The sequence below is a fragment of the Typha angustifolia genome, chromosome 13 (genome assembly GCF_048772165.1).
Source record: "Typha angustifolia cultivar Huaian chromosome 13, ASM4877216v1, whole genome shotgun sequence".
NCBI lineage: Eukaryota > Viridiplantae > Streptophyta > Magnoliopsida > Poales > Typhaceae > Typha > Typha angustifolia.
Window position 1 is genome coordinate 4132667 of NC_133251.1, and position 26667 is coordinate 4159333.

General features: G+C 36.7%; 4 protein-coding genes and 1 non-coding gene across 7 annotated transcripts; 3 read left to right on the top strand and 2 right to left on the bottom strand.

Annotated features, from left to right (window-relative positions):
• Positions 1 to 63: 63 nt before the first annotated feature.
• LOC140773006 (uncharacterized) lies at positions 64 to 5132 on the bottom strand. Of its 3 annotated transcripts, none has more exons than XM_073115311.1 (10): positions 4943 to 5132; positions 4703 to 4857; positions 4070 to 4357; positions 3828 to 3954; positions 3246 to 3353; positions 3013 to 3115; positions 2812 to 2937; positions 1703 to 1896; positions 501 to 622; positions 64 to 404 (listed from the first exon to the last, which is right to left on the bottom strand). In XM_073115311.1, the coding sequence occupies exons 1-9, from the start codon at positions 4993 to 4995 to the stop codon at positions 532 to 534; spliced, it is 1245 nt and encodes a 414-aa protein (XP_072971412.1). In that variant the 5' UTR covers positions 4996 to 5132; the 3' UTR covers positions 64 to 404; positions 501 to 531. The 3 variants fall into 3 exon arrangements, with proteins under 3 accessions (XP_072971412.1, XP_072971411.1, XP_072971410.1); XM_073115310.1 differs by having other exon boundaries at positions 64 to 398; positions 3828 to 3957; positions 4943 to 5131; XM_073115309.1 differs by having other exon boundaries at positions 3828 to 3957; positions 4943 to 5126.
• Positions 5133 to 5218: 86 nt separating this feature from the next.
• Positions 5219 to 13095, top strand: LOC140773005 (protein LAZ1 homolog 2). Its single transcript, XM_073115308.1, has 13 exons — positions 5219 to 5328; positions 7065 to 7181; positions 7370 to 7476; positions 7625 to 7786; positions 8535 to 9258; positions 9514 to 9680; positions 10153 to 10209; positions 10901 to 11009; positions 11559 to 11743; positions 11815 to 11903; positions 12025 to 12274; positions 12375 to 12617; positions 12729 to 13095. Exons 6-13 carry the CDS (start codon positions 9531 to 9533, stop codon positions 12948 to 12950), a joined length of 1305 nt encoding a protein of 434 aa, XP_072971409.1. The 5' UTR covers positions 5219 to 5328; positions 7065 to 7181; positions 7370 to 7476; positions 7625 to 7786; positions 8535 to 9258; positions 9514 to 9530; the 3' UTR covers positions 12951 to 13095.
• Positions 13096 to 13653: 558 nt separating this feature from the next.
• LOC140773004 (cation/calcium exchanger 4) lies at positions 13654 to 16324 on the top strand. The gene has a single exon (XM_073115307.1). It carries the CDS (start codon positions 13960 to 13962, stop codon positions 15901 to 15903), a length of 1944 nt encoding a protein of 647 aa, XP_072971408.1. The 5' UTR covers positions 13654 to 13959; the 3' UTR covers positions 15904 to 16324.
• Positions 16325 to 16664: 340 nt separating this feature from the next.
• On the top strand, positions 16665 to 16746 carry TRNAS-GCU (transfer RNA serine (anticodon GCU)). Its single transcript has one exon. It is a non-coding gene; the product is annotated as a tRNA-Ser (tRNA).
• Positions 16747 to 17471: 725 nt separating this feature from the next.
• LOC140773209 (glycine-rich domain-containing protein 1) lies at positions 17472 to 25635 on the bottom strand. Its single transcript, XM_073115661.1, has 9 exons — positions 25491 to 25635; positions 25091 to 25272; positions 22953 to 23070; positions 22615 to 22860; positions 21851 to 22306; positions 20542 to 21074; positions 19328 to 19529; positions 18427 to 18579; positions 17472 to 18339 (listed from the first exon to the last, which is right to left on the bottom strand). Exons 2-9 carry the CDS (start codon positions 25246 to 25248, stop codon positions 17620 to 17622), a joined length of 2586 nt encoding a protein of 861 aa, XP_072971762.1. The 5' UTR covers positions 25249 to 25272; positions 25491 to 25635; the 3' UTR covers positions 17472 to 17619.
• Positions 25636 to 26667: the final 1032 nt, after the last annotated feature.

Genomic DNA, 26667 nt, shown 5'->3' on the forward strand with positions numbered 1-26667 from the left:
CTTAAGATCAAAGTCATGCCTAGAAATATACATAGCTATCAGACAGCCTTAAGTACACAAAAATGACCATGGATTTTGGAAATTATTGAGAGAAAATAGTGGAAACAGACAAGCAATCTAACATATGTTGACAGATATTTTTCTATAGAAACAGCACCAAAAATTTGCAGCGTAGCAGTGTACATAGAATCACCATCCAAGAAACACCTTTAAGCAATCAAGAACCAACTTGTGGATCACCAAGATCTCAGCTGCATCGATGTCAGACATAGAAACTCCAGTGATGTTTTACTTCCTGATGCCTACTGTAAGCTCAGCATGGAGAATGCGCGTGAGAGAGAGAGAGGATTGCCAGCTCTTCAGGCTTCCAAGAAATCCAGTCAGTAGCACAATTCACACTTCAACTAAGCAAAGGTGCGTCACATTTAGAGATTCAGGAATGAAACCAGTCAGATAAAGAATATAAGAAAAAAGCGAGTGTGGCTATGAAAGATGTTTACCCAGCAAACTTAAAAGGCATGCCACTTCATTTCAAGATGTTGATTTTCTTTGCACCGCCAAATCATCAGCAGAGTAATAATCTGCAATTAGCCGGTACATATATGATGGATTGTGACCCCCTCTGTTGAAAGAAGAAAAGCAACACAAGATCAACATCTTTGCCTTGATGAATAAAATGTTTTTCTCCCTTGAACATTAAAAAAGCATACATAATGTCATGAACAGTTACAAGTAACAAGAAAAAAAAATTTACTCTCTTAAACTTCGGAACAGTACAGCCTTATCAAATAACTAAATAGGCCTATACTGTGTGATTACCGCTTAAAGGAACTTAAATTACAGATAAACCTACAAACGACAAAGGAGCTAAAAGAAAGAAGAAAGAACCTCCAGTATCATCATAATTTTGTAAGATTAAGCATATCTTAATAACAAATATCTGAGATTTCATAGATCGATAACAAGAAAAGGCATTAGTGTATACAATATTTCTACTCGATCAGTATAATGTTTGATTTTAAGATAGCGAAAATAATGGTTAAATGGCTCATGATGATATGACAATGGATTCAAATAATTTTACCTGAAATATGGTGATAAAATAAGGATAATCACAAGAAGATTCACTACTATTATCTAAGGTTTCAATTTCCTTTCCAGTCTTAGTTATGGCGTACCATTAAGCTTTGACACTTGCGTTATAAAGCATGGCATTTCTCTTAAAGCATTTCTTCCAAGGCATTTCTCCTAATAGCAGACAACATACTAGAATTTAAAAGCAACAAAAATGGTAGAGGTTGGCTCAATGATTTAAAAAAAAAAATCTGTAAAAGCCAAGGTCTTGTTTGGTTTGAGACTAAGCCCTGAACTTAATTAGTTAGTCTTATTTTTTAGTCTTGATTTTTTAAAGAAAAAACTTGATTAGATATTAAAAAAATAAAAAGATGTTTGGTTACTGAACCAGATTAGGGATCCCTAAACCAGTTCATGAGGGGTCTCTAAACTCAAAGCAAGCAAGACCTAATAGATTTAATAGCAAAATGAATAACATGAAATTGACCAAAATTCATCTATTCACAAGGATACTAAAGTGGTCATATCAAATCTATAGCATGAAAAGTATTCTTTTATCATCTTGGAGCACATAGAACAGTGTTGGCAGATTCACGCACTATCCACTATAATGTAAAAGAAAGCTCACGTGTCTGTGATGAAGAGGCTGACGAGCTTTGGTGGCACATAATCAAATGTGGGATTGACAACATGAAGATGAGGAGAGCCACCACGACCACCAAAATCCATACAATCTGAGAATTCCCCAAAATCAAGCAAATCAGCTGGGGATTTGAGTTCATTTAGCAGAACCTCCGGATTGTGTGGATATAATGGACATAACTGCCATAAAAAGGACATCAAAAAAAAGTAAACTGTAAGAATGCAACTTCTGTGAGTATCCAGATAATAAAAACATATGCAACCTTGCCATGAAATGCAATAAAGAGTTTGTCTAATATGGAATGCCACAAGTTGATGCTATGGCCTATAAGTGACTTTTATCTGATTGTTCTTCTGTAATTGTTGTAGATCTTTATATCTCATAGATGAATCAGGCTTTTGAATATAATACTCTACGTGCTAAATGTTGCCACATCAATCTTTGACAATTTTGGCAGAGTCCTTACATAGTTCTCATTAAACAGAGAATTGAGTCTGACCATGTGAAACATTTACTCCATCCCAAGAAACTGGAAAACATGCTCCGCATAAAATTTCACTTCACGGCTAATATGCAATAACATGTCTGGCATGATGCAGGAAACTGGTAAAATGGTTATGCATATGAAAATTCACATTCAAAGAAGTGATTACTTAAATATTTTTAGAATGTTACTCAAAGAAGAACATCTATAAGTGTACTCAAGTGCTACAGTGCTATACCATACAGTCCGCTATTTGCTAATACAAATTCCACAATGCTGGGTTCTTCAAATTTCCAAATATTTACGGGCCTACCAGAGAGAACTTAATTGAGCTAGTAAAAAGGAAAGCATAACAAAAGATACCCGCCTAACTAGATTTCAACAAACAAATTGTTCATTACATTCTATTTTGTGTTCTTCTATGTTTTAAAGGAAGCCTAGCTAAGCCCTAAACCTTTAAATAAGATAACACTCCGCCATCCTGCAAATATTATCTCCACCACACACAAACACCAAAAAGAAAAGACCTACAACTATCAATTGTACAAAAATATAACTTGCAGGTTCAGCTACTAAAGTGTTTGAGAAGTGTATAAAGATGATAATAAACCTTGTGACTACCAGCAACCACAACAAATGGGACAGCATGCCTTTGAGCAGCAAGTGCAACCATATTTATGCCGACAGGTGCAATCACACCACCATTTGCCATGATTGCATGAGCTCCAACTATCACCTACATAATGTAACATCCATTATGCAAAGGCAATTAATCGTTCACCATAAGAACAAAAATCTCACTTAATAGTACCATATTAACTCGGGAAATCATTGCAAAAACTGCAGAATCCGTTATAACAGTAGTCTGTAGACCTTTTGTGACCAGTTCTTTCGCCAGAACATGTCCCTGATATCTAATTGATAACCATAATGCCAAGTATAAATTAATAATTTGTTATAAGGATACTGAAAAGAAAATTACAAAGACAATCCCTACAGATGGTTTCATGTATGTTTACCAATGAGGTAGCATGATCTACAAACCTGGGAGCACCCTCGGCAACAAATACACGGAAAGTGCGCTTTTTTTCCTTCGCTGCACAAAGGAATTCCTTCACTGTTCTTGAACGTCCCAATGTCAAAATCACCTCACTGTGATGAAAAGATTAATATCCACTTAAATATAAACTGTGCAAAAATAACTTGAACAATAATATGCACACCGAACTTCCAGATTGTTTATAATAAGGCCAAATTTAAGGGATACAGTAAATCTACTTTGCTTATTTGCTGAAAATCTAGGTCATTCTGAATATATATAATCCATCCAGCAATATTCTACACACACGAGGATCCAAGAGGTCGGAGCAGAAAACATTCAACCCAGAAAGAATGGTACGAATCTACTACCAAATGCAACTTGCAGCAGGATATACTTGAAATACTTAAACACGTCTTACTTATGTCATGATAAACAAAATTGAATCATAACTCTCACACCATAAGATAAAAATAAAAAGTTCAGTTCTTTGATCACTAACTAGTTTAATAGGAAAATTCTATTTCATTCTGGAAAGTACAACAAAGAGTAATTGATGACGTATGATAGCTGTACGGATACAATACTTTTGATGAATATGCTCTACTGCCTGTTCAGAAATTTGTTCATGGCAAGTGTCAATGTCTTGAAGCAGCTCATTGATAGCCTCAATGACATCATGCTTTAGCTTCCGGCTCCTCGAACTCTTATCAGCTGCTGTGGAAGAGAAGATTATCATACAGACTTCAGCACGATATTTAATGAACAAACTTTGAGTAGCAACAGATAAACTTATGAAAAAACAAAATATACTATAGTGGGATCGTACATTTGCTTTTCCCTTCAGAATCACCACCTGAGGAAGAAGCATGAGGAGCAGAAGCAGAGACAGGTATGTCTTCGAGAAGGGTTTGCAATGAAGGGGCCCGAAGAGTACTTCTAGCAGCAGCAGCAAGGGCTGCAGCAGACAAAGCAGGGCGGTCTTCATGCTCACCGTCATCTTCATCATCGCTACCAGCAGATAATCCCAGACCTTCAATTGCAGTTGCAGTCGAAGAAAGGTCTTCCTCTCGAATGATATGCAAAACACGTCTCACTATGTTCCCGACAGCAAGCTCTGCAATATTCATTCGGTACAAAGTGTCATCCGGTGAAAGCTTCAAGTAGCAATTTGTTAGAGATTAGCAAAGGTTTAGAATAAATAAACTTAAATCATGGGCAAAAGTCCAAATTACTTTCAAATTTTATAGACTAACATGCAGATTTTCTAAGAAATAAACAGGCTTCCTGATTTCGAAAAGTATAAATAGAAAAGAATACTACAGATGTCCAATGATAACTACCAACGAATAACATAGTTATAAATTACAGAACCAACCAATTGTGATCAATTAAAAGAGACGCAATTACTGGTGAGTACATTTGGTGCATCAAAAAGGAGACTTTGAGATAAAGAACCCACCAACGGGATTGGCGGCGATAAGCTGCTCGCCGACGGCCTTCACGGCGTCGATCAGAGCCGCCGCCTGGTTCGTGTACGGCATCCGATGCTGCGAGACCACCGAGCGGAGGAGCTCCGCGGTCTGCCTCGCGGTCGCATGCGACCCCTCGATCTTTCTGCAATCCATCCATAAGAATTCACCATATTTAGGGAAAAAAGAATTAAAGCTCAGAATTTTAAAGGAGGAGAAGAAGATAATACCGTCTCTTGAGTTTGAGGACGAAGTCGTTGACGAGGGCTTGGACGTCCGGCATTGCTTTTGAGGATCAAGGATTTGGATGGTGAAGAGGAGGAGGAGGAGAGCGGAGTAATTAGGGTTTAGAAGGGGAAAGGAATCGGGGTTGGGTCGGATCAATGTCTTCGGAAGGAATTCCAAAGATCTGGATTCGGATCGATACACTCCGAACTCCACACCCGAACCTAATCTCCTGAACTACACGAGCACCGTCAGATTTAATAATCTAACGGTCTGGGACAGTTTTCAAAAACCCTTAAATATATTCCATTCCCGAGCTTTTTAACCAGGGCGTCCCTCCTCCGGACCATTCCACTTCGCGCGGCGATTGCCTTCATCCAGAGGTCCAGAGGTCACCTCTCTGTCACTCTCTCTTATACTCCTGTCGGTTGCTATTGGATTTTCTTGGATCTCTTGGATTTTCCAATATTTAGCAACACTTGTTCTCTGATGAGATGAAATTTTAGTTCTGCAATTTCTCTTCTCTTCTGTTTTAAGGTTCTAATCTTGTGGATTTTTTAGGCGATCAAAAGCTCAAAGTTTGAACTTTTTTAGTTGGGTTTTAATTTATCTGTAAATAGATTAAGCCCATCTAGATTTATTGTGAAACAATTTAGTTGGAGTTAGTCTACTATGATTTGAACAATCGTTACTAATATTGCATCTCAACTCGTGAAAGGTGCGATCTTTTGAGCGTTAAAGTATCTAATTGGATTTGTTCTGTTTGTCACCTATAGGAGGCCTGTAAATTTTTACCATTAGAGGAGAGATGGCTCTCGTTTTCTACCATCGTCACTTGGATTCTATGCTTCAGAAGCTCAATAAATACTTTCTCATTCGCAGTTACATCACTTACCCTTCTTGTTAGTCTCCCTCTTTATGCATTTTTTTTCCTTTTCTTCTCCCCCCTCATGTTGGCTATATTGTAATTTTACCCCTGTTGCCAAGCCTCCAAGGATGACATTGCTGTTTATTCTGCATTATCAACGGCACCCTCATCGAAGTATGTCAATGTCTCTAGGTGGTAATGCCACATTGATGCACTGCTAAGGATTTGGTATGCACTTTGAATTTTCTCCAACCTTTTCTCCTATCACGCAAATGTGGGCAACTATTAGTTCTTTGGCCAAATTATATTTTGTCCTCTTGTACTTTGACTAAATATTATTTTGCCCTCTGTATTATAAAGTGTATAAATATCCCCTTAGATTTTTTAAAACTATAATTAGATCCATCTGTTAGCCTTCCTTAGTTTAAAGTCACGTGCCAAATATTTGAATGATAAGTTATTTTTAGATAGACTAATTACCATTACAAAGGTCAAAAAAATAATTCTTAGGCAATTTTGCTCTCATCTAACTAAAAAGACCTTGCCCTCTTCTTCCCCGGCCATTTTCTTTTCTAAGCTCTAAACTTTTTCATCTTATCTTTTCCCACATGCCCTCTTCTTCCCAAGCCATCTTTTCTAAGTTCGAAACTTTTTCATCTTATCTTTTCCCACATGGTGTCTAGTAGGAGTAGTAACAATATTAAATCAGGCTCACTTGAAGATGTAATTTGCCATTATAGATTAACCGTTGTTGTTAAGATCTCCAATCAATACTTTCTAGTGATAAATTAATAATTTTATTTTATCATCTAATATTTTCTCCAACTATAGAGGGATAGAAATGTAATTTTAAGGTATCCGTTGATGGCGTCTAAGAGATTGTAGTTTATTAAAAGTCTAGGAGGATATTTGTACGCTTCTATAATATAGGGGAGCAAAGTGATATTGGATAAAAATATAGGAGGCATAGTGTAATTAAGCCTAGTTCTTTCTTTAGGTAAACTTGCCTAGTACTTAGTAGCTCTCAAAGGAATTATTTTAAATTGATATTTTCATTGGTAATCTACCAGAAGTTCTAACTATGGAAAGGAAATCTGTGCCCTTGTAAAGATATGTACATTGCCATTTGATACTGGAACACAAAATTCCATTTGCCACTTGATTGCCGAGTGGTTAGCTGTTTTATGGAAGAGGATCATGTAAAATTGTTGAAAATTTTATCTGTCAATACCTTTCTAAATTAGTGCTTCTAATTTCAGGCTCCAGCAGCTGAAGAAGATGATGATATGGATCTGTTCGGTGAAGAGACAGAAAAGGAAAAGAAGGCAGCTGAAGAGTGTGCAGCAGCAGTGAAGGCATCTGGAAAATGAAAGAATGTTAGTATTCTACATGTTTTATGTACTGCTTAGATTCTGCAGCACATTACTTTTTATATATTCGCGGCCTTTTATTTCATAATTTCAAAGTCTCAAAGAATGCATGTTTCATTCTTAACTCTAGTGACATGATTATGAATCTCCTTTGGGCTCAAAAGTTTTGATGAATGTATTGTTGTGTGAATCAGCTGGAAAATCATCAGTTCTGCTGGACATGAGATGATGAAACAGAGATGGAAAAGCTTGAGGAAGCTGTAAGCCTGTAAGGAGTGTGCAGGCTTGCTCTGGGTTGCCTGTATGAAACCTCTCGCTTTTATTAGTTTCTCATTCTCTCTACCAACACCTATTTATTTTGCTCAATTCTACTTAATTGCTATAAAGAAGTCCTTAAAAATTGAATGCTATAAATGAAACATCCTTACTCCTTGATATATGTCATGCAGCAAAGCTTGCTCCTGTTGGTTATGGCATCAAAAAGCTGCAGATCATCATGACTATTGTCGATGACTTGGTCTCTGTTGATAACATTATTGAGGAGTATCTCATGGTTGAACCTGCAAATGAGTACATTCAGACCTGCAACATTGTGGCATTCAATAAACTATGTGAGTAATAATCTGTTTCTATTTTCAGATGATACATTCAAGGGAAGTGAGGAAGAAAATGAAATATTATGAGTCCATAGGAGGTGAAAAAAGACTCTACATTCTACATTAGATTAAACTACTAAGTACTCTGCCATAGAAATTTCAGTTTAGTATCCCTCAAGTATAATTGGATACTCAAAATATGAGATCAGATATAAACAAATCCTTTTTTGAAATGTTAATCAGCATTGGTAGGACTATTATGCTAAGCTTTTGGCGGCAGGGTAAGTATAGTAAATCAGCATGAATAGGACTATTCTTTTAACCTTTTGGCAGCAGGGTAAGTAGAGTAAATCAGCATTAATAGGACTGTTATGTTAAGCTTTTGGTGGCAGTTAGGTAGAGTAAATCAGCATTAGTAAGACCATTATGTTAAGCTTTTGGCGGCGGGTAAGTAGAGTAAATCAGCATTAGTAGGACTAGTATATCAAGCTTTTGGCGGCAGGGTAGGAAGAGAGTAAATCAGCTGTAGAATAGTTAGTGTAATTGAAGGCAAGGATTGAAATGACCCTCTTTTGAAAAAGATTTAATATTCTTTCTTATTGACTTCTCTTTAAAAAAAACTTAAATATTCTTTCTCTATCGCCTTCCTCCACCAGCTCAAAATTAAACCCAAGATGAATTGTGTGAAGCATTAGTTCCATTCTTCATCTATATTTGCAGTTTATACTGCAGTACTGATTTGTCTTACTTTCTTTTGTTGCAGAGAGTTCTTTGATGCTGCTGCAAAGTGCAAACAAAGATTAGATATGGTTTTATTGTACATGATGGATGTTGATCTTTTATTGTGCTTTAAAACAGTGGACATGCCTCAATCTAGTATGGCCTTGTGACATGAAAAAGAAAAAAAAAAACCAGTCATTAGTGTTCTCACTTGATTTGTGCTGTTCTCTCATTTATTCTTATGTTATGTTTAATCTTAGCAAATTTTATATATATTAGACCCAATTTGATTGAGAATATGCTTCATATCATCTCAACAAGGATAGAAATATGCTGAAAAGAACTGAAAAAAAAAATGTTTTGAGAAAGAAATGAGATCCGAAGATTTATTACAAGAATTTTACAACGTCACAGAATCATGACATGATGACAATCGACGACAAACTTTCCAGTTAAATTCTAATGAAAATGAAATAATATGATTAAATAAAAAGTTCACCACTCGTGTGACACGTAGTTACTCCAGATCCACGTGTCAAGACAGCGACAAATCGCATAGATATCCTATGCGTACATCTTCTGGTATTGGTAGACGATTCGCTCGCAGAGCTATGTGTACGGTGCGTACGTATTCACGCATATAGAGTATCGTACGGGTATCTCTTGAACTCTACAGAGTAACAGAGGCGGGGCTTCCACAAATCTCCGGAGAAAGGAAGTTGGTTATCTGAGATTAATAAGAAAGCAAAAAGAATTTGACGGCAGAGGTACGATCTCCTTCTCCCAAGTCTTAATCTTAGAAATTAGAAATGATTTCTTTGCAGTGGATTATAAGAACATTATCTGGTAAAAAAGAAAAGAAGTTTTTTCTTTTATGTATTTGTATGTATAGACACCATGATTTATTACAAGTTATTGGTTGGCATTTGATCAAGTAGAAGACAAGATTTCAGGGATTGTTGTATTAGGCTTATCCATAGAATGGGCTTTAAATGAGTTCATATACAATCCATGCGTTGCAGAGATTAGGAGCTGTGGAATGGCATATGATGGCATATCGTATTTCCAAGGAGTGTATAAGAATCTTCACATGCCGGCAGTCATTATAGGAGCAGTGTTTGCTTTGGTTGCTCTGGTTCTTTCTACCTTGCTAATATTGAAACATCTCAGGTCATACAGTAACCCTGCAGTAAGTTCTCTATATCTATTCGATTTCATTTAGGGTGTGTTTGGTTGATAAATAGTGGAAGGAAAGAAAGTGGTAAAAAATTCTAGAGAAATCACTTGTAGCAAGTATTCATGACTTGTTAATGTTCGAGAAATGTTTGGCGAGAGTGGGTAATCATGACAGATAATGATAATCGTACAATTTATGAAAATCTGTGAAGTGTCACACTCTCTCAATATTAGGAAAATTAGATAGTTTTAGGGAAGTCAAGTAGCTCACTTTTCAATCGCTTTCTCTATTCAAATACCATGAAGTGATAGGCTTCTAGAAAGTTGTTACCATTGTGTACTCATTGCTATTAAATGGTTGATCGGCTTTCTGGGGCGAATAAATGTGATGCCAATTTGACCTCTTCTCGCCAGACAAGTTCTATAATCCTTCTTTTTTTTGGGGGGGTATAAGTTAACAGTTGCATAATTCTAATACTTTGCAGGAGCAGAAATGGATCATCGCTGTTCTATTCATGGTCCCTGTCTATGCCGCTGAGTCTGTAAGTGCTACTCCTTGTTCTTTAGCCTATTTTTCCATATCAATATACATTTATGGTAAATGATGCATACGAAAGAAAATATCATTTAGCCCATCAACAAAGAGAAAGTGATGCAGAAAGGAAATCCGACCTCACAGTTAGTAGATCCAGGCATAGTTGTTGTACCTTTTCCATTGGTAGCATTACTCATGTGTACACCATCAAATGCCTGCCTGAGTGGTGTAAGCATGCAGATATGCATAGCTGTCATTGTTGGTGTGTTCTATCTTCTATGACAGTACGGGTTCTAAATTTCAGAGACTGTTTTAAGTAATCTAAGCATTGTATACGTGTAATCATGTTTTCTGAAGGAAAGAAAGCCATTATTGCAAGTAGTAATTTATTTACATGGGTTAATGTGGTGCAATACAATGCTTTGAGCTGATCAAGGCCTATATTTGTGGGTCCATAGGTACTGTACATCTTCTATGAAGCATCCTTTTCCTTTTTTACTTTATGGAATGCAACCTTGGAAATGTCTAAGATTCAAAATTCCACCTGAATTATGTTTCACTTCAAAGCCAGGTTATTTAGAACTTGGGGAACTTGTTCATGATGGACCTGTTAAGATATATATGCATACTGTTTCTGTTGTCTTTCTTAGTGAATTCACTGTTGTTATCTCTTATTATATTTATCCATTCTTCTTCAGATAATTTCTCTGTGGAAACCAAGATTCTCTATAATTTGCGACATCTTACGAAATTGCTATGAAGCATTTGCATTATATGCTTTTGAACGGTACTTGGTTGCCTGCCTTGGTAAGCAATTTTTCCTGTACTTTCAATGGAGTAAGCTTCTCTTTATTAGGGATGAATTTCTTTGACTGTGCAAGTTAGAATGTAAACAGTAAACTCCAGTCAAGAACCAATATAGTTGATGTCTTCCAAGTGGGGTTCAAAACTTCATATGACCTAATTGGTACATCCACATGTACCAGTAGGGAGAGAAAGGAAAATATTATGCATATTGAGTTTTAATTAAGTTGTTATATAAGCAGAATAATGAATCATCAAAATATCATGATGTTACCAATGTGAGACGAATTTAATCTTCGACTACCAATTTAAATGGACTGAACAGACAAAGATGACACTTGAGCTACTGAGGTTGTGCATATTGCATAATTTGTCTAGTTTTTTTATGTCATCAATGTATTATGGCTCTTCTGGTGTATGTTATCAAATATATGTATTTAGTGCAAGTGAATGATGTATATTTTTCTATACTTTGTCTGGTTGGATGTAGTAATCCTGCAATCTTCTGTTGGGCTATTTCTACTATAACAAACCATACTTCACTTCTTTTAGGTGGTGAAGGAAGAGTTGTAGAGCTTCTTGAAAATGCAACAGATAAGCAATTTAATGAACGCTTGCTCGAGGACGAAAATAAAGGAGGCCGACCCCAAACAAGTTCATTCTGTGATTTCTTTTGCCATCCAACTTTGCTAGGAAAAGATTTGTATACAATCGTAAAATTTGGTATAGTGCAATATGTAAGTGCATAATGCTGCTTAAGTTCACTGCTCAAGTAATGCAATTTCTGAGCTTCTTCATACTTGTACAGATGATTCTGAAGACATTATGTGCCTTCTTGGCATTGCTGTTGGAACTTTTCGGAGTTTACGGAGATGGCGAATTCAAGTGGTACTATGGGTATGTTCTGCCAAAAAATAAATAAAATTGTAGTGCACTGTATCTTTGATACAAGCCATCTTTCGCCTTTTATTTGTTTGGTTTTGTTTATTATTACTATTATTTATGATTTTCCTTACAGGTACCCTTATATTGCTGTAGTGATGAATTTTAGCCAGACATGGGCTTTGTATTGCCTCGTTCGATTCTACAATGTCACTCATGATAGGTTGGAGCCGATTAGGCCACTAGCAAAGTTCATAAGCTTCAAGGCTATTGTGTTTGCTACTTGGTGGCAAGGTCTGGGTATTGCAATCATATGTTACTTTGGTGTCTTGCCCAAGGAGGGAAAGATTCAAAACGGAATTCAGGACTTCCTTATATGCATTGAAGTAAGTCTTTATTGGATAAAATCAACTATATATTTGATCGTGTTAGTTTATTTTTTCAGGGTTTAATTGTAAAGAGGTTTTGCACCTTCATATATAACAGATGGCTATTGCAGCTGTTGCGCATGTTTATGTTTTTTCGGTGAAACCATACCGATACCTCCCGATTACCGAGTACGGGAAGGTGGTAACTTCCCAGGACACCAGAACTGAAGTACTAAAGGTAACCAACGGTGATCACAAGGAAAAGCCGTCTATTGTTCAACAGAAAGAGACTCATGTTGAAGCTCCGGGGACAAGCATTACCAAGAGTGTCCAGGATGTTGTTATCGGAGGCGGTGGACATGTGAGTTCTCATTATCTCTTGTAATTAGAAAGAACACATCCATGCTTGTAAATTTTGTGAATTTCTTTTCATAATCTGATAAACTATACATTGTCTTCTCTTATTCTTCAGGTAGTTAAGGATGTAGCATTAACTATATCCCAGGCAATTGAACCTGTGGAGAAGGGTGTCACAAAGATACATGAGACATTCCAGCACATATCCGTAGGGTCTCAAAATGAGAAAGAACCTAAAGTCGAGGTTGATAAACATGTCATAGAAGATATCATACAAGGCGAACAAGGAGAAGATCATGTGGTTAGTTCCAAGATGAAAGTCGAAGCCGAGAATTAATAGATATGGAAAGATAAATGTAAATTGTGCTAGTTCTTCTATGAATTGCCCTTTATTTTCTAAAATCAAAGCGAATTGACGAGATGAAATGTAAATTTTAAGTTGTAGATATCCGTAAGTTGCTTACATTCTTTTATTTGCTGTGTTATTTGCTGCTATAAAACATTGTCTATAGGCATGTATAATTTTTTTTTTTGAAAGGTCCATAGCCCGATGTCATTGAATTAGATCGAATTACAGATGGCATTCAATTGGTCGCCGAATAAGAGGTTGAAAGACCTTACGTGAACAATATGTTGGGCCAAAAAATGAGCATAGAAATCGCCTATTAGTAAACTCAAATTTGATCCAGAAGAATATGATGTATAACATGTTTGATTAGGTGTATAACATTGAAGCCAACAAAAAAAATGACATTCTGATGTTCCCTCAAATGTCCACCAAATTTGTATCATATGTTTAAAAGAAGACTGTAGGAAAATGATGATCCACCTTAAATTCTTCAACAAATTGCAAAGAATAGTGCATTATGACAAAGGAAATAATACTCTAGGCAGATATCACCTATTATGATATTACATTTCTAGACTCACCTAGAGAAAGAATTAATTGTTTTAGGAGGAGACCTAGCTTGATCAAAGTGCGCAAACTACAAGTAACCCTCGGGAGGTAACCATACCGCGACAACTCTTTCGGTGCTTCATTTCATACATCCACGCGAAACACGGCGGAGAAGAGAAGAAGCTTCGTTGGACGTCGACTCGTCGTCCTCCCAAAGGTACAGGTACTCTTCGCCAAAATCCTAATCCCCTTTTACCTGTCAACAACCCAAATTTCTGTCCCAATTTGATCCAGTTCCTCGATTCTATCTTACCCACTTCCGAGTATCTCCCCAAATTTCGAGTCGTGCAGTTTGATTTGATCATCTCTGGGATGATTAGTTGTCCAAACCCTAGAAAGGACCGGATTTGGATCTAGGGAGAAGGAGAAATCGGTGAGCTTTAGAGTAATGGAGGCGATTCCCAAGCGCCGTCCTCGATTTCGTGGGGTGTTCAATGGTTTGTGTGCTGTGACGTTGCTCTTCTTCTTCTACAACAGGGCAGACGTGATTAGGAATCCTTTACTTCGCCAAAGCGCTAACTTTTCCAACCCTTGGATTAAAAAATCCAGTGTTTTGCATCACCGGAGAATCGCGGAACTTAATTTTACCAACTCCACAAATGGGTCTGTTCAAATTGATCAGGAGAATGGAGATTTTGAATCATTGGAGAACCCTACAGTAGCTTGTAGGGGTATTGATCATCACGAGGGCTTTGCAGACCAGTGTGAATTCCTGAGAGCTCATCAGCAGTGCACCTCTGGTGGATTCATTGATTACCTCACTTTTTTCTACTGCAATTGTGCAAAATTTCGGATTTTGGGCTATGCTGTGCTGGGTTTGTGGATGGCAGCTTTATTCTATATGTTAGGCAACACGGCTGCAGATTACTTCTGTTGTAGTTTAGAAAAGCTATCTACTTTACTGAAGCTCCCACCTACAGTTGCCGGTGTCACTCTTCTTCCACTTGGGAATGGTGCTCCTGATGTTTTTGCGAGCATAGCGGCTTTTGTGGGCACTAATGCTGGTGATGTTGGCCTTAATAGTGTATTAGGTGGAGCTGTCTTTGTTACTTGTGTAGTTGTTGGGGTCGTGTCACTCTGTGTCTCGGAGAAGAATGTTCAGATCGACCGGAGATGCTTCATTAGAGATGTTTGCTTCTTCCTGTTGACTTTGGTGTCTTTATCTGCTATACTATTTGTTGGAAAGGTGACTGTTTGGGGAGCAGTTATGTTTGTTCTGATTTATGTGCTGTATGCCTTCACCGTCGCAGCAAATGAGATATTGAAGAAGCATGCCCACAGATTGAAGTTGGATGCTGTGACTCCGTTGCTTCCGGTTAGAGGAAGTTTTTTTTCTCATGGAAGTGAAGAGGATGAATCTGTTTACAGCTCGCTTCTCGAAGAGGATACCAATAGTGATGTACCCATTTTAAATACATCACTGCCTCAATGGATGTGGGCTTCCAATGTGGCTATATATTCTAATCATGGCATTCGAGGAAATTCATCTGAAAACAGTAGGCCTTTGTGGGGTTGGAGTGACGAAGGAGATTCAGAGAGCTCGTCATTGTCCTTTTCTAAGCTCTTTCTGTTTTTGGAGATGCCCTTGAATATCCCAAGAAGGCTGACGATTCCAATTGTTGAAGAAGAGAGGTGGTCAAAAGGATTTGGAGTAGCTAGTGCTGGCTTAGCACCTGTTCTTTTGGCATTTATATTGAACACAGGAGAAAGCGAAAGCTCTAAGGTTAGGATAGCTCCTTATCTTTTAAGTGGTGTCATGGGCATTGCATTCGCTGCTCTTGCTTTTATATCCACAAGCATAGAGCGTCCACCACGAAGGTTCTTGTTTCCGTGGGTTTTAGGAGGATTTGTCATGAGTATAGTTTGGTTCTACATTGTTGCTAATGAGTTAGTTGCACTTTTGGTGGCATTTGGCGTGATATTCGGGATCAACCCATCCATTCTCGGATTGACAGTGTTGGCATGGGGTAATTCTATGGGTGATTTAATGTCAAATGTTGCTTTGGCAATGAATGGGGGAGATGGGGTGCAAATTGCCATGTCAGGATGCTATGCAGGACCTATGTTCAACACGCTTGCTGGTTTGGGGATATCAATGCTGCTTGGAGCATGGTCTCAAGCACCTGTTTCTTATGCTCTCCCACAAGATAGTTCTCTTGTTTATACCATGGGTTTTCTTATGTCTAGTCTTACCTGGTCTTTTATTGTCCTTCTGCGCAATGGCATGCGACCTAACAAGATGTTGGGAATTGGCCTCATAACCTTTTATCTGGTATTTCTTTCAATTAAGGTGAGCAATGCTACGGGATTATTGTCATTGGCTGGACACTGACCCTTTATTCTTGTTAGTTCCAAGGGTTTTAGGTCTATAAAAAGAATATATTGATATACATCTTTTTCTCATTATTCTTTGTGGAAGCTTATGATTTATGGAGCCTTGCCTGTAAAGATCATGCTGTACTATATCAGGATGTAGGCACATTTACAGAGTGGCATGTAACGAATTTGATTCGGAGATTTACCAGTGTCATATGAGATTTCAGTTCTTCTATTTTGTCTAATATGCTTTTGCTATCATAAAATGTATCCAGGGATGTTTTTCTTGCATTGGGGGACTTTCTTTTTAAGATTTGTTAAGGAGAGTAGTAATTACTAAGTATGACAATTGGACTGGTACATATGTTAACTACCAGAGTAAGCTATATTGATTTTCCTGTTAAGGTTTTTCAGCACAATGTCACAAGATGCCTCTTAAATGCCGGGCTCTTTTCCTGTGTTAATTCTTTGTTGGAATTCCTCAAGAAAGCAGCAGTGTAAGATGTGTAGGTGCTCTTATGTGGACTTCTATGCTGTTATGAGATGTCCTGCTGTTCTAATGTCATAGTTCAATGGCCTCTAAATATTCTTTGGATTCTCAGCAGAGTGAAAGCATTTGAACTGTTTTACTTGACTCTTCTTTCAGGGCAGTTCGTTTTTGCTTTCATGCTTTAAAATTTATAGTGTTAAATGAGAAACCAATGTGAAGAAAAATATTATATACATATATTGCAGACTGAGTTGGTTCTTATATTAAATACATGACCCCTAGACATAGTCGCTTTGGCCGAGTGGTTAAGGCGTGTGCCTGCTAAGTACATGGGGTTTCCCCGCGAGAGTTCGAATCTCTCAGGCGACGGTTTATTATTATTCTTTTTAGTTTTTAGGTTGTACTGATTCCACAACTTCAATTTGATCATTATATATATATATATATATATATATATAATTGCATTTGTATCAGCCTCCTGTCCTGTAATCTTAAAAGCATTCTTCATCACCTCCTCTGGGATCTCCGGCGATATGGAGGTGGTCAAGTGGGACGGGCAGGCACCAAGCGGCGAGTGATGTGTCAGTGATGCAGAAGTCAGCGAGTAGAGGTCGGGGTTAGAGGAGGAAGAAGAGGGTGGTAGGAGTAAGTTTCATTAGTTGTATATGTTTTTAGCGGGATATCTTATTTTATTACTTTTATTATTTAAGAAGCTCAAAGACTATGGGTTGGATAAAAAGTTAACTTTATTAAATGTTTGGTCTCTGAGAAATTATAGAACTTTGAGGTTGTGGAAGTCATAGCTCAAATTATGAAGTCTTTGGTCTCTGATTAAGGCCAGGAGTAGTGATTCTTAGTGGTCAGTATGCATGTCATTTTAGAACTCATTGGTCAAGGATAGAAAATATCACTATTATCCGAATATCAGAAAATAAATATATGCATAGGCTTAGAAAACAACCAAAAATTGTCTCAGATACTCTACTCTGATCTTTTCTTCTTCCAAATGATGCAAATAACTAAAGAGTGTTCAAAGAAAATAATAAGCCGCCAACTCTATTTTTCAAAGGCAATATGAAAAGTGGGCACACATATTATAAGCATCATCTATATGTTATTCTTTGCACGACATCGTTCTGAAATTTACATCCATATGTTTGTAAATACAGCTCATGACACAAGTAAGAGCAAGAGCTCTTTTATTACTTCACAACAATACAAAGCTCAAAGTTCATGATTCATTTAACCACTGGCAGTCTCTGCATGGCTAACCAAATTTGCGCCATTTTGGCCAACCATCGTGCCATTGGCAAACCCACTGCCGCACCCACCACCACAACCGCCACCACACCCGCCAGATCCGTCGTTCTTCATTGAGCCTCCACAGCCACTACCACAACCACCTCCACAGCTGCCTCCACAGCCAGCAGTGGATTCATTGTTCTTGATTGCAGCCCCACAGCCACCGCCGCATCCACCACCACAACCACCACCACACCCACCAGATCCATTGCTCTTCACTGAGCCTCCACAGCCACCACCACAACCACCTCCACAGCCGCTCCCACAGCCAGTGGATCCATTGCTCTTCATTGCAGCCCCACAGCCACCACTGCATCCACCACCGCCACAGCCACCAGAGTTGGTATTGTTCAAGACATTCCCGCAGGCACCTTCACTTTTTGCAACAGTCCCACACTTGCCACCGCAGCCTGAGCGACAACTGCTGCTTTTTACTGGGATTGCAGTATTGCCAGCTCCAACTGTAACAATGTCCATCATGACGGAGGAATTTGAGGCTTTACCTTCTGAAACCGGTTCGCCATTTTTCACGTTTTGGGTGATAATTTCTTTGACATTGTCTTTCTTGGCAACAAAAGCATTAACTCCTTTTTTCTCAGAAATATCCATGAATATAAACGCTAGCACTATCCAGGGCAATACAAACCACTCTTCGTTGACCTAAGTGCAAGGAAGATAAACAAAATTTTGTTTCAGCAGCTGCTACAAAGAAGTAAAATATTTTACAGGGAAAAGCTTCATTGATACCTTGATGTCTTTGGATTTCAGGTCCAGCAGGGCCACTGCCTTTCCATATGGATATTGAGCGGAGAACTCTACAGCAGTTATGTCGGCACCCTCATTATGATTCTTGCAGCAATTTTGTTCATACTCCAGTCTTTTGCCCCAGAAAAGTTTTACCTACTCCAGTCAAGAGAGTGTCATTCTCGGAAGTTTTGATTCATAAACACTTTTTTTGGCTTATAAAAGATAGAACAGAGATCGTGAGAGACAGGGTCAAAAGAATTTATTCAAATCCCTAAGAGGTAGCATACTTCCACCAAAAATTCTCAAAAAGAACTATAGCCAGCATAACATCGTCATCAACAACACCAAGTCAACAACCAAGCTTTTACTTCCAACTATTTTAGAGCCAACATTAAGAAAATAAAAAATGACAAAGAGTAAAGTGATTGGGACAGGGTGGCAAATAGCAAAGGCTGGAACACCCAATGGCGAAATGCATTATCATATACTGTGCACTTTTTGTTAAATTATGGTATTAACTTGTCCAAACATCTGCTTGGAGAAGCAGATCTTGTCTGGTGATTATTTTACATTGTTGTAATAATATTCTCAAGTGCTTTGTTAAGTAAAGGCAAAGTGTTGTCAAAGATATTATAGTTGTCATTCCAAATAGATTAATAACATCTAAAGTGTTCTGTGAATTTGGTTACACACAAGAATATAACAAATTTGTCAGCTAATAAATTGGCATGATAGAATTGGAAAGCCTTTAGAAAAAAAAATTACCCATATCAGCTACAATTTAGAAAAATAAGAGGACCCTCAAGAGCCACAGACAGTAAGACTTTTATCAAAAGAAGCAATTGCAAACTATTCATTGAGTAGATTAAAATTTCACAAGATATAGCAGAACTATGTATACCTGGCGGTCACCTTTTAGCTCAAACATCAGACTATCTTGGCTTAGTTTTATCTCAGTACTAATGGAGAAACTAGAATCATTCAGTGACCACTTATCGTCTGCGTACTCTGCTAGCAGACGTGGTTTTCGTGATAATCTTGTTATACCAACCACCTTCCTCTTTATAATGCAGTTAGTTTTTTCCACATTCTTCCCAATATTTCTGCATGTAATACAATTAAAAAACATAGGAATTAAGGATGTAACGATATTTAAAGATGATAAGAATTACTATTCCTTATGGTATTTGCATATTAAGTGAATGATAATATCAGGTCTGACTCTGTCTCATGTTCCTGGAGGTCTCTGTGAAGCTCAGCATAAAATTATTATTCTAAGAAAATGTGCACGTGTGTGTGCATGGCAAGAGAGAATATAAGCAAGTTTTATTCCATTGTCATTTAACTTTTAGCGTGGCAATGTCAATTGCAAAGTGTTCTGTGAGTGGGTATATTTCGTAAAGGAAATTTAAGGAGCTAGTTGTGGTTAACGCAAGAAATATGAAAAATACTTCTGCACCATAAAGAAAGATAGTGAAAGCCGAAAGGCTGTTTCTCTGAAGAGCCAGAAAAGGTATCAGGACTCCATCATCACAAATGTCTATTCCTTATTGTTTTTAGACCAAATCTGATATGTCTATGTTTCTAGGTTCAATTTTTCAGGTAGAAAGAAATAAAATTATATCTTTCTCTCTGCATATTTCTGGCACATAAGACCTCACTAACGAAGATATAGTACCCGCAAATTTCAAACACAACCACCAGAGTAAAAAATGAGGCAAAAATATTATCATTTCCCAGTAGAAAGGATGCTATTATATCCATAACAGCTTCCCATGAGGAGCACGTCTGTGATGAATTGAACTTCCTTTATGTTAATAAAAAAAGGAAAATATCTGCATGCTAACTGATAAATAAAATTCTTCAAGAATATCATAGTCATCCTAAGCCGCTTGAATACTACCAACAATCAATAGTTCTATTTGATAGTTGGTATGACCTGGTGTTGTTCTCTATATTGCAAAGGAACTTTTTGATTAAACTGGTGGTAAAGAAATCAAATGTAATTACTAATTGCCAATTCCAAACATTGTCGCTATTCGTGATGCGCGATAATTAACTAGAAGATCTCTAGAATGTTCTCAAAGTTATCACATGTTATACATAATTGAATACCTCATCTGAAGACTGATGACTTTAGCACCATTATCATCCACAAAATGAGTCCAATGATTGATCTGTTGAGACTTTCCAGCAAGTGGAGAGAAAAATGATTTCAAAGAGAGGGGGTTTGATCTGACCATGTTAAGTACAAGAGGAGCTTGGATTGGAACAGTAGAAGAGGCAGCAATTCGAAGACAAATTGGAGCTGCTGCATTTTTACCACGTGGTTTTAGTACAAACCACTTCTCAAGGGATAGCTCTGAATCTGGATTTGTCAATTCTTGAAGGAAAATCGATGTTGTTCCAATAGTCTTTGGCCTTGATGTGGGTTCATTGGAGGTCGGATTGGCCATTAGTGTCAAAATTAGCTCTCCAGTTGGTTCACATTCAAAACTAGCTACCTGTTTCTTCCCAGTTTGAGATAAGATACTCAACGTACTGCCACCGCTGAAAAACATATCTGGCTCTTTCTTGTTAAAAGTTACAAATAAGTTGTCCTTTTGACCAGTCGGCAAGTATTTCACATCCACAATCTCCACAAAAACCTGTAGAAGAAGAAAAAGATTGCAGGTAAATAAACTTAAAGATGTTGGTCTTATAGTTTGACTGTAAATTCATAGCTTATGCTTAAAGATTGAAGATGGTCAAAATAACTGAGTACTTGATGTGCTAAATTTGTTTAGTTAATATTCTTGGAGTGTCTTAAACTGTACAGACCAATAGGTATGAAGAATTTAGTAAGAGAATAAAGAACTTGAATCTACAAGACATAAAGGATGCAAAAGTTTCTAATAGCAAAATAAATACCATTTTTCTTGGAGAATAGATTTTCTACCTTCCAGTCATTTACTACATGTCTATATTTTCTTCCAGTAATGTAATAAAGCATTAGAAAGTTTCTAGACTTGCAACATAGTTTAATTAATACATGATTATAGCTACTTATTTTGCCAATGTTGAATCTGTATTGGCATTTCAGATAGCAAACATACAATGAGTTGTGATTATTTATAGTTCCTTTACATCTCATATGTTTAAGGGGGCATGAATTAGGAAGGTTAACATACCATACCTGAGACTTAACTAATGTAAGGCAAATGCAAGAAATCCAATGAGATTACTTAGAAGGCCACCATCTAGAGGTAGATGAATATTCTAATACAGACAAAGGAATTAATTGAAAATTATTTTTTCTATCTATTTTACCTATCACATTATCCAGTTGTACAGTGCATCTGATGAAAACTGTTGAAATAAATTCTTGGAAGGAAAATTGTAGGGATACCAAAGCAGAAAATCAACTTTAACATTTTTACTATACCTCTACAACCATAGTGTGAAAAAGAGGAAGATATTTCTGCAATTTTTGAGAGGTAATTTCATTTTTCACATCATCATCAGAGAAGTATGGAATGGTCGTTAAAGGAGAAGGCAAACTGCCTCGGTACATCACCCCTGCCTTCCAGTATCTCAAACCAAAAGTATCCTCAAATTGTTTCGTAGTTTCAGAAAATCCAAAATCAAGTTTCTTCCCTTTAGATCTATCAGAGTCTGTGTCATCATGCTCCAAAACCTTTCCAAGAAGCTCCACCAAGTCATTGCAGTAAGAAATAGGATGCAGCTGGTGAGAATGCCATATTATATCAATGTCATAAGTTGGCACGCAGAAGCGTTTCATTGACCTTTCCTGGTTTCTCCTGATTAGATGCAAAAATCCCTTATATCTGGCTACTGCTGCTTTAAGAAATCTATGGTCACCCATGTTTGCCGTAGAGACCTGACAAGAAATAAGAGATTATATCATGTCATATCTGTAAGAATGGTGATTCTAGAGTACCATGGTATAGAAAAGGGTCCATGGAACAAGGAAACATATGACTTGAATGCTACAAAAGTAAAGTATGCCTTACTGTGTATTCTGTATCCCATGTTTGTTGCACAATAAGAAATCTTATTATTTGACTGAAGGATGTACAGATGTTACAAGTTCATTGGAAATATAAAACATATTAAACTTAGGCCACTGATTAATTGTGAGATATCCATCAGAATAATGAAGATTAAGAAGGTAATTGCTTTGACTACCTGGTAGTAAAAAGAGGACTGCCTTTTAACAGCAGATGCCAAATCATATGTGATATTTCCTGCATCTCCATGATATACTTGGTCCAACGAAAGACAGCTATACTCAAGTTCAAAAGGTTCATGTGGAAATAAATTAGCCCATATTTCCTTTGTTTGATTTTTAGATTTTGCTCGCACTGAAGATTCAACATTCTTATTGTCTAGGACCTTGCCATAGACTTTCTCACAGTCCTTTTTGTATTGAACCTGTACATGAAGACAAACAACAAAAGATTTCCCATCTCAGACCCTTAAATGGAAAATAAGTCTAAGACACAATCATTGGTAAAGATATCTACCGGATTAAGTCTGTGGCAGTGCCATATCCATTCACAATCAAGAGGGACAACCAAAGATCCTTCTAAAAGTCCAGATTCAGTATGTTTGGCAAGAAGTGGGAGCCAGCAAGCCTTATACCTAGAAAACACAGCACACAGAAACATAATGAAAGTAAAGGGCTAGGAGTATCTCCGTAAAACTAAAATAGAACTAATGATGCATCTGCTAGTTTAAAAGTAAAAAACAGAAGAGCTTTAACTTCCGATTCATAATCTTGGTCCCTACTAGATTGAATGATGACAATGCCATTAATCCTGAATACAAGTTACATGAGTCAACAAAGCATTTGTTAAATACAATAGACCGCAAGCAACTCCGAAAAAATTCAGAAAGGATAATAATAGTCTAGGGAGCTCTGGTATCAATTCTTACAATAAAGATTTATAAATTGTCTATGTCAAGAGTAAGAACTGGAACTTCCCATTCATCAGATCATTTGATATATTCCACAATACTCTTACAAATCAACATCCTTCACCTTGCAAATCAATTATGTGATTCATATGCTGTAAAGTCTAATTTGAAACTAATCATACAAAGGGCTAAGCAATCATCCATGATTGCAGACATACAATCTATTACCCATCACTAAAAACACATCTGATTCAGTCCAATATGGTGCAATTCCAATGACATTCGTATGCAGGTCTATACCATCTGAAAGGTCTTAGCCGCTTAGGCCACAGAACTACAACTAACTCAGTTAAAATTTCTTTCACTTCCCGAAAGGAACAAAAGAGCAATAAGAGGCCACCATTTTCTCTCGAGGCATCATTTAGATGCACTAAGGGGTGTTTGGTTTCATTTGTTTCAAAATGCAACATCTATAGTATCAAATGAGAAATCAGTATAAACAAAAAATTTATATCTTTCCTCTTTTTTTCCAATTAAAGATCGAGAGAATGTGTTTTTATATCCACTTAATTGAAGTGAGTGTAAATATAATAGATAAGAGCCCAACTTATCCTTTTTGTTTGACATACAACAGTGGTTTGGCATATAAATAATCTCTTATTATCCAAAACGTAATAATTAAAAGAGGTACAAAAAATAATAAGGGGATATTTGACTTCATGTATTAAGAAAGACTGCATATATATATATATATATATATATATATATATATATATATATATATATATATATATATATATATATCCTAAAATGGATTATACCATGGATGGTCGTATAGGTCGAGACTTGTGCCGACTAGCACAACTGCATGTCGTCTGGCAAGGCCGCGTGCTAGTCATCGTACCATGTGGAGCCATTTGAAAAAAAATCAATTTTCATTACTCATTATCAAATCAATTGATCATTTAGAATACTTAGATAAAATTTATGATAATGATGGTAATGGTAATAGTGATGGTGATAATGATGAGACTCAGTCTGGCGACGGTGAGGATGGAGATGAGTCATGCATCCATGTTACATAACTTTCTCAGAGAGGTATTATAATTACAGAGAATTTGAGTCTGTAGGTAATAAGATATCAGGAGACGTGCACTCACAAGATAATATGAGTTCATCATCATTACCAATATATCAATCACATCCACCAAAGCCAGAACACTCTTATTATACTTCATATCCATAATCTGTATATACTTATGGTGTGTCTATACCTATATCAGTGTCGATCATTCTCATACACGTTTAATATTTATATTATATCATAAAAGAATTATAAAATTCCTATTTATATGAAGACTATGTGAGACGTTACAACAAACAATACTAATAGTAAATGAGTTTTAAAGAATATCGACAGTATTTAATACAACATTCTCGTGTTATTCTTGTGCTGGCAAATGAAGGATTTAATCTTCCTCGACATTTTACATTCAACTAAATATTAATTTTAGTCATTAAACTATTATTAATTAATATTATATGTTCAATTTTATCATGAAGTATTCAATTATATTATAGAGTATTCAATTATTAATATTAATTTAAATACATGTATTCAATCATATTATGTGTTGAATAATTATATTTAATTATTGCTTATCTTTAATAAAATAGGTCATTTATAAAAATAATCTAAATTAAAAACACCAAATTGATCCATCAGGTTACCAAACCCATATACCTGTGGATCGCCCGCTCCAACAAGGGCCCATCATAGAGCCACCGCCGGCGATCGACGGAGGCAAGAAACTCCAGCTGCTTCTCGGCTGCGGCGACCAGGTCTTCGCTGATGACGATCTTTTGGGCCTCGATCCATTCCAACTCTTGTTCCTCATCCATCTTTCCCTTCTTTATTCAGGATAACTGCAATTGGGGCAAAAGCGACGTCAGATTAAAAATATATTGACTTCTAACGAAAAATTGATCATCTGGATTCTTTGTGTGGTATGCTATTATGGTCAAAAGACTCGATTTTGAGGGTTTGTTCAGGTTGTTTAGAGACAAATTAACAATAAAAACATATCATTAATCCATCTGCAAGCATGGAGTGGCCTACGAAGTGATGAGATAAAGAAATGCACCTTTGGAGATTGTAAAGAGAGACAGAGACGATAGTTGGTATTCTCCGATAATCCAAATTTATAGTACAACTATAGGATGAGAGAGAAATACTAAAGTCGAGCCCACAAAAGTAATAGTAAAACAATTTCCATGAGAAAATCCGTTCTAATTCTAAATAATTATTATTTAATAGTTTGTGGCTTAATTCAACGGCGCAAGTCTCAATGACTTTGGGATTATGAGCGATAAAAACTACATATAAGTATCCTACTTGATCCTTAATTATGTTACTTAAATTTCCCCAAAGTTAAAATATAGCTTGTGAAGAAAGTAAGATCAAGCAGACGGAAATTTCCTCAATTAATTTATGCGCGTTGATGTCGTCAACGTTTACTGGTCGTCTGCAGAATATATCAGAAATATTGCATATCTTTTTGTTAAGAATTATTATAGAAGGAGTTGGATAATTTTCTACGGTTAAAGTTAAGGCTCGTCTGCTTGTCTGCCTCCATCCTCATGAGAGTACACTTTGGTAGTACAGTGTGGAACAGAAGAACGTACAAGAAGGCAGTAAAGAGTTATAGTTGCAGTACAATAAGTGGGAGGATGTTTAACGTTTTACAATAAGAAAATGCTCAACTAATTTTCTTTTCTAACCACCGTCTACTTTTCATCTTTCTTCTCTCATCTATTTTATGCTATCGAAGAGCTCCGACGAAGGCCGCTGGGTTAGGTATAATAGGTATAATATAATAAATTAAATATAAAAATAATTATATTTTATTGAGTCAAATTTAATGTGCTTATATCAAGATATTTTGATTATTTTTTATAAGAACATATTTATATATTAATATATAGTTTATTAAATATTCAATGTAGATTAAAAAGACTATAGAAATATACACACGTTATGATTTCGGGTCAGGTTGGGCAAGCAAAGACTTAGCTTATGTCGCTCATTATCAACTCGGGCTCAGATTGGGCCGAGCCTAACCTAATTAAAATGGGGCGGATTCAAGCAAAATTTGGGTGGGTTGAGTCCGATGATCATGTCTAATTTAAGCGAGCTGGGCTTAGCTCGACTTAGTTAGCTCGACTAGACTTCGAGCTTAAGATGAGCCTAATAATATAGGCTCAACTCTGCTTGATAATATTGCCGACCTGGCTTGACTTAACCTCAGTTTTTTAAATTTT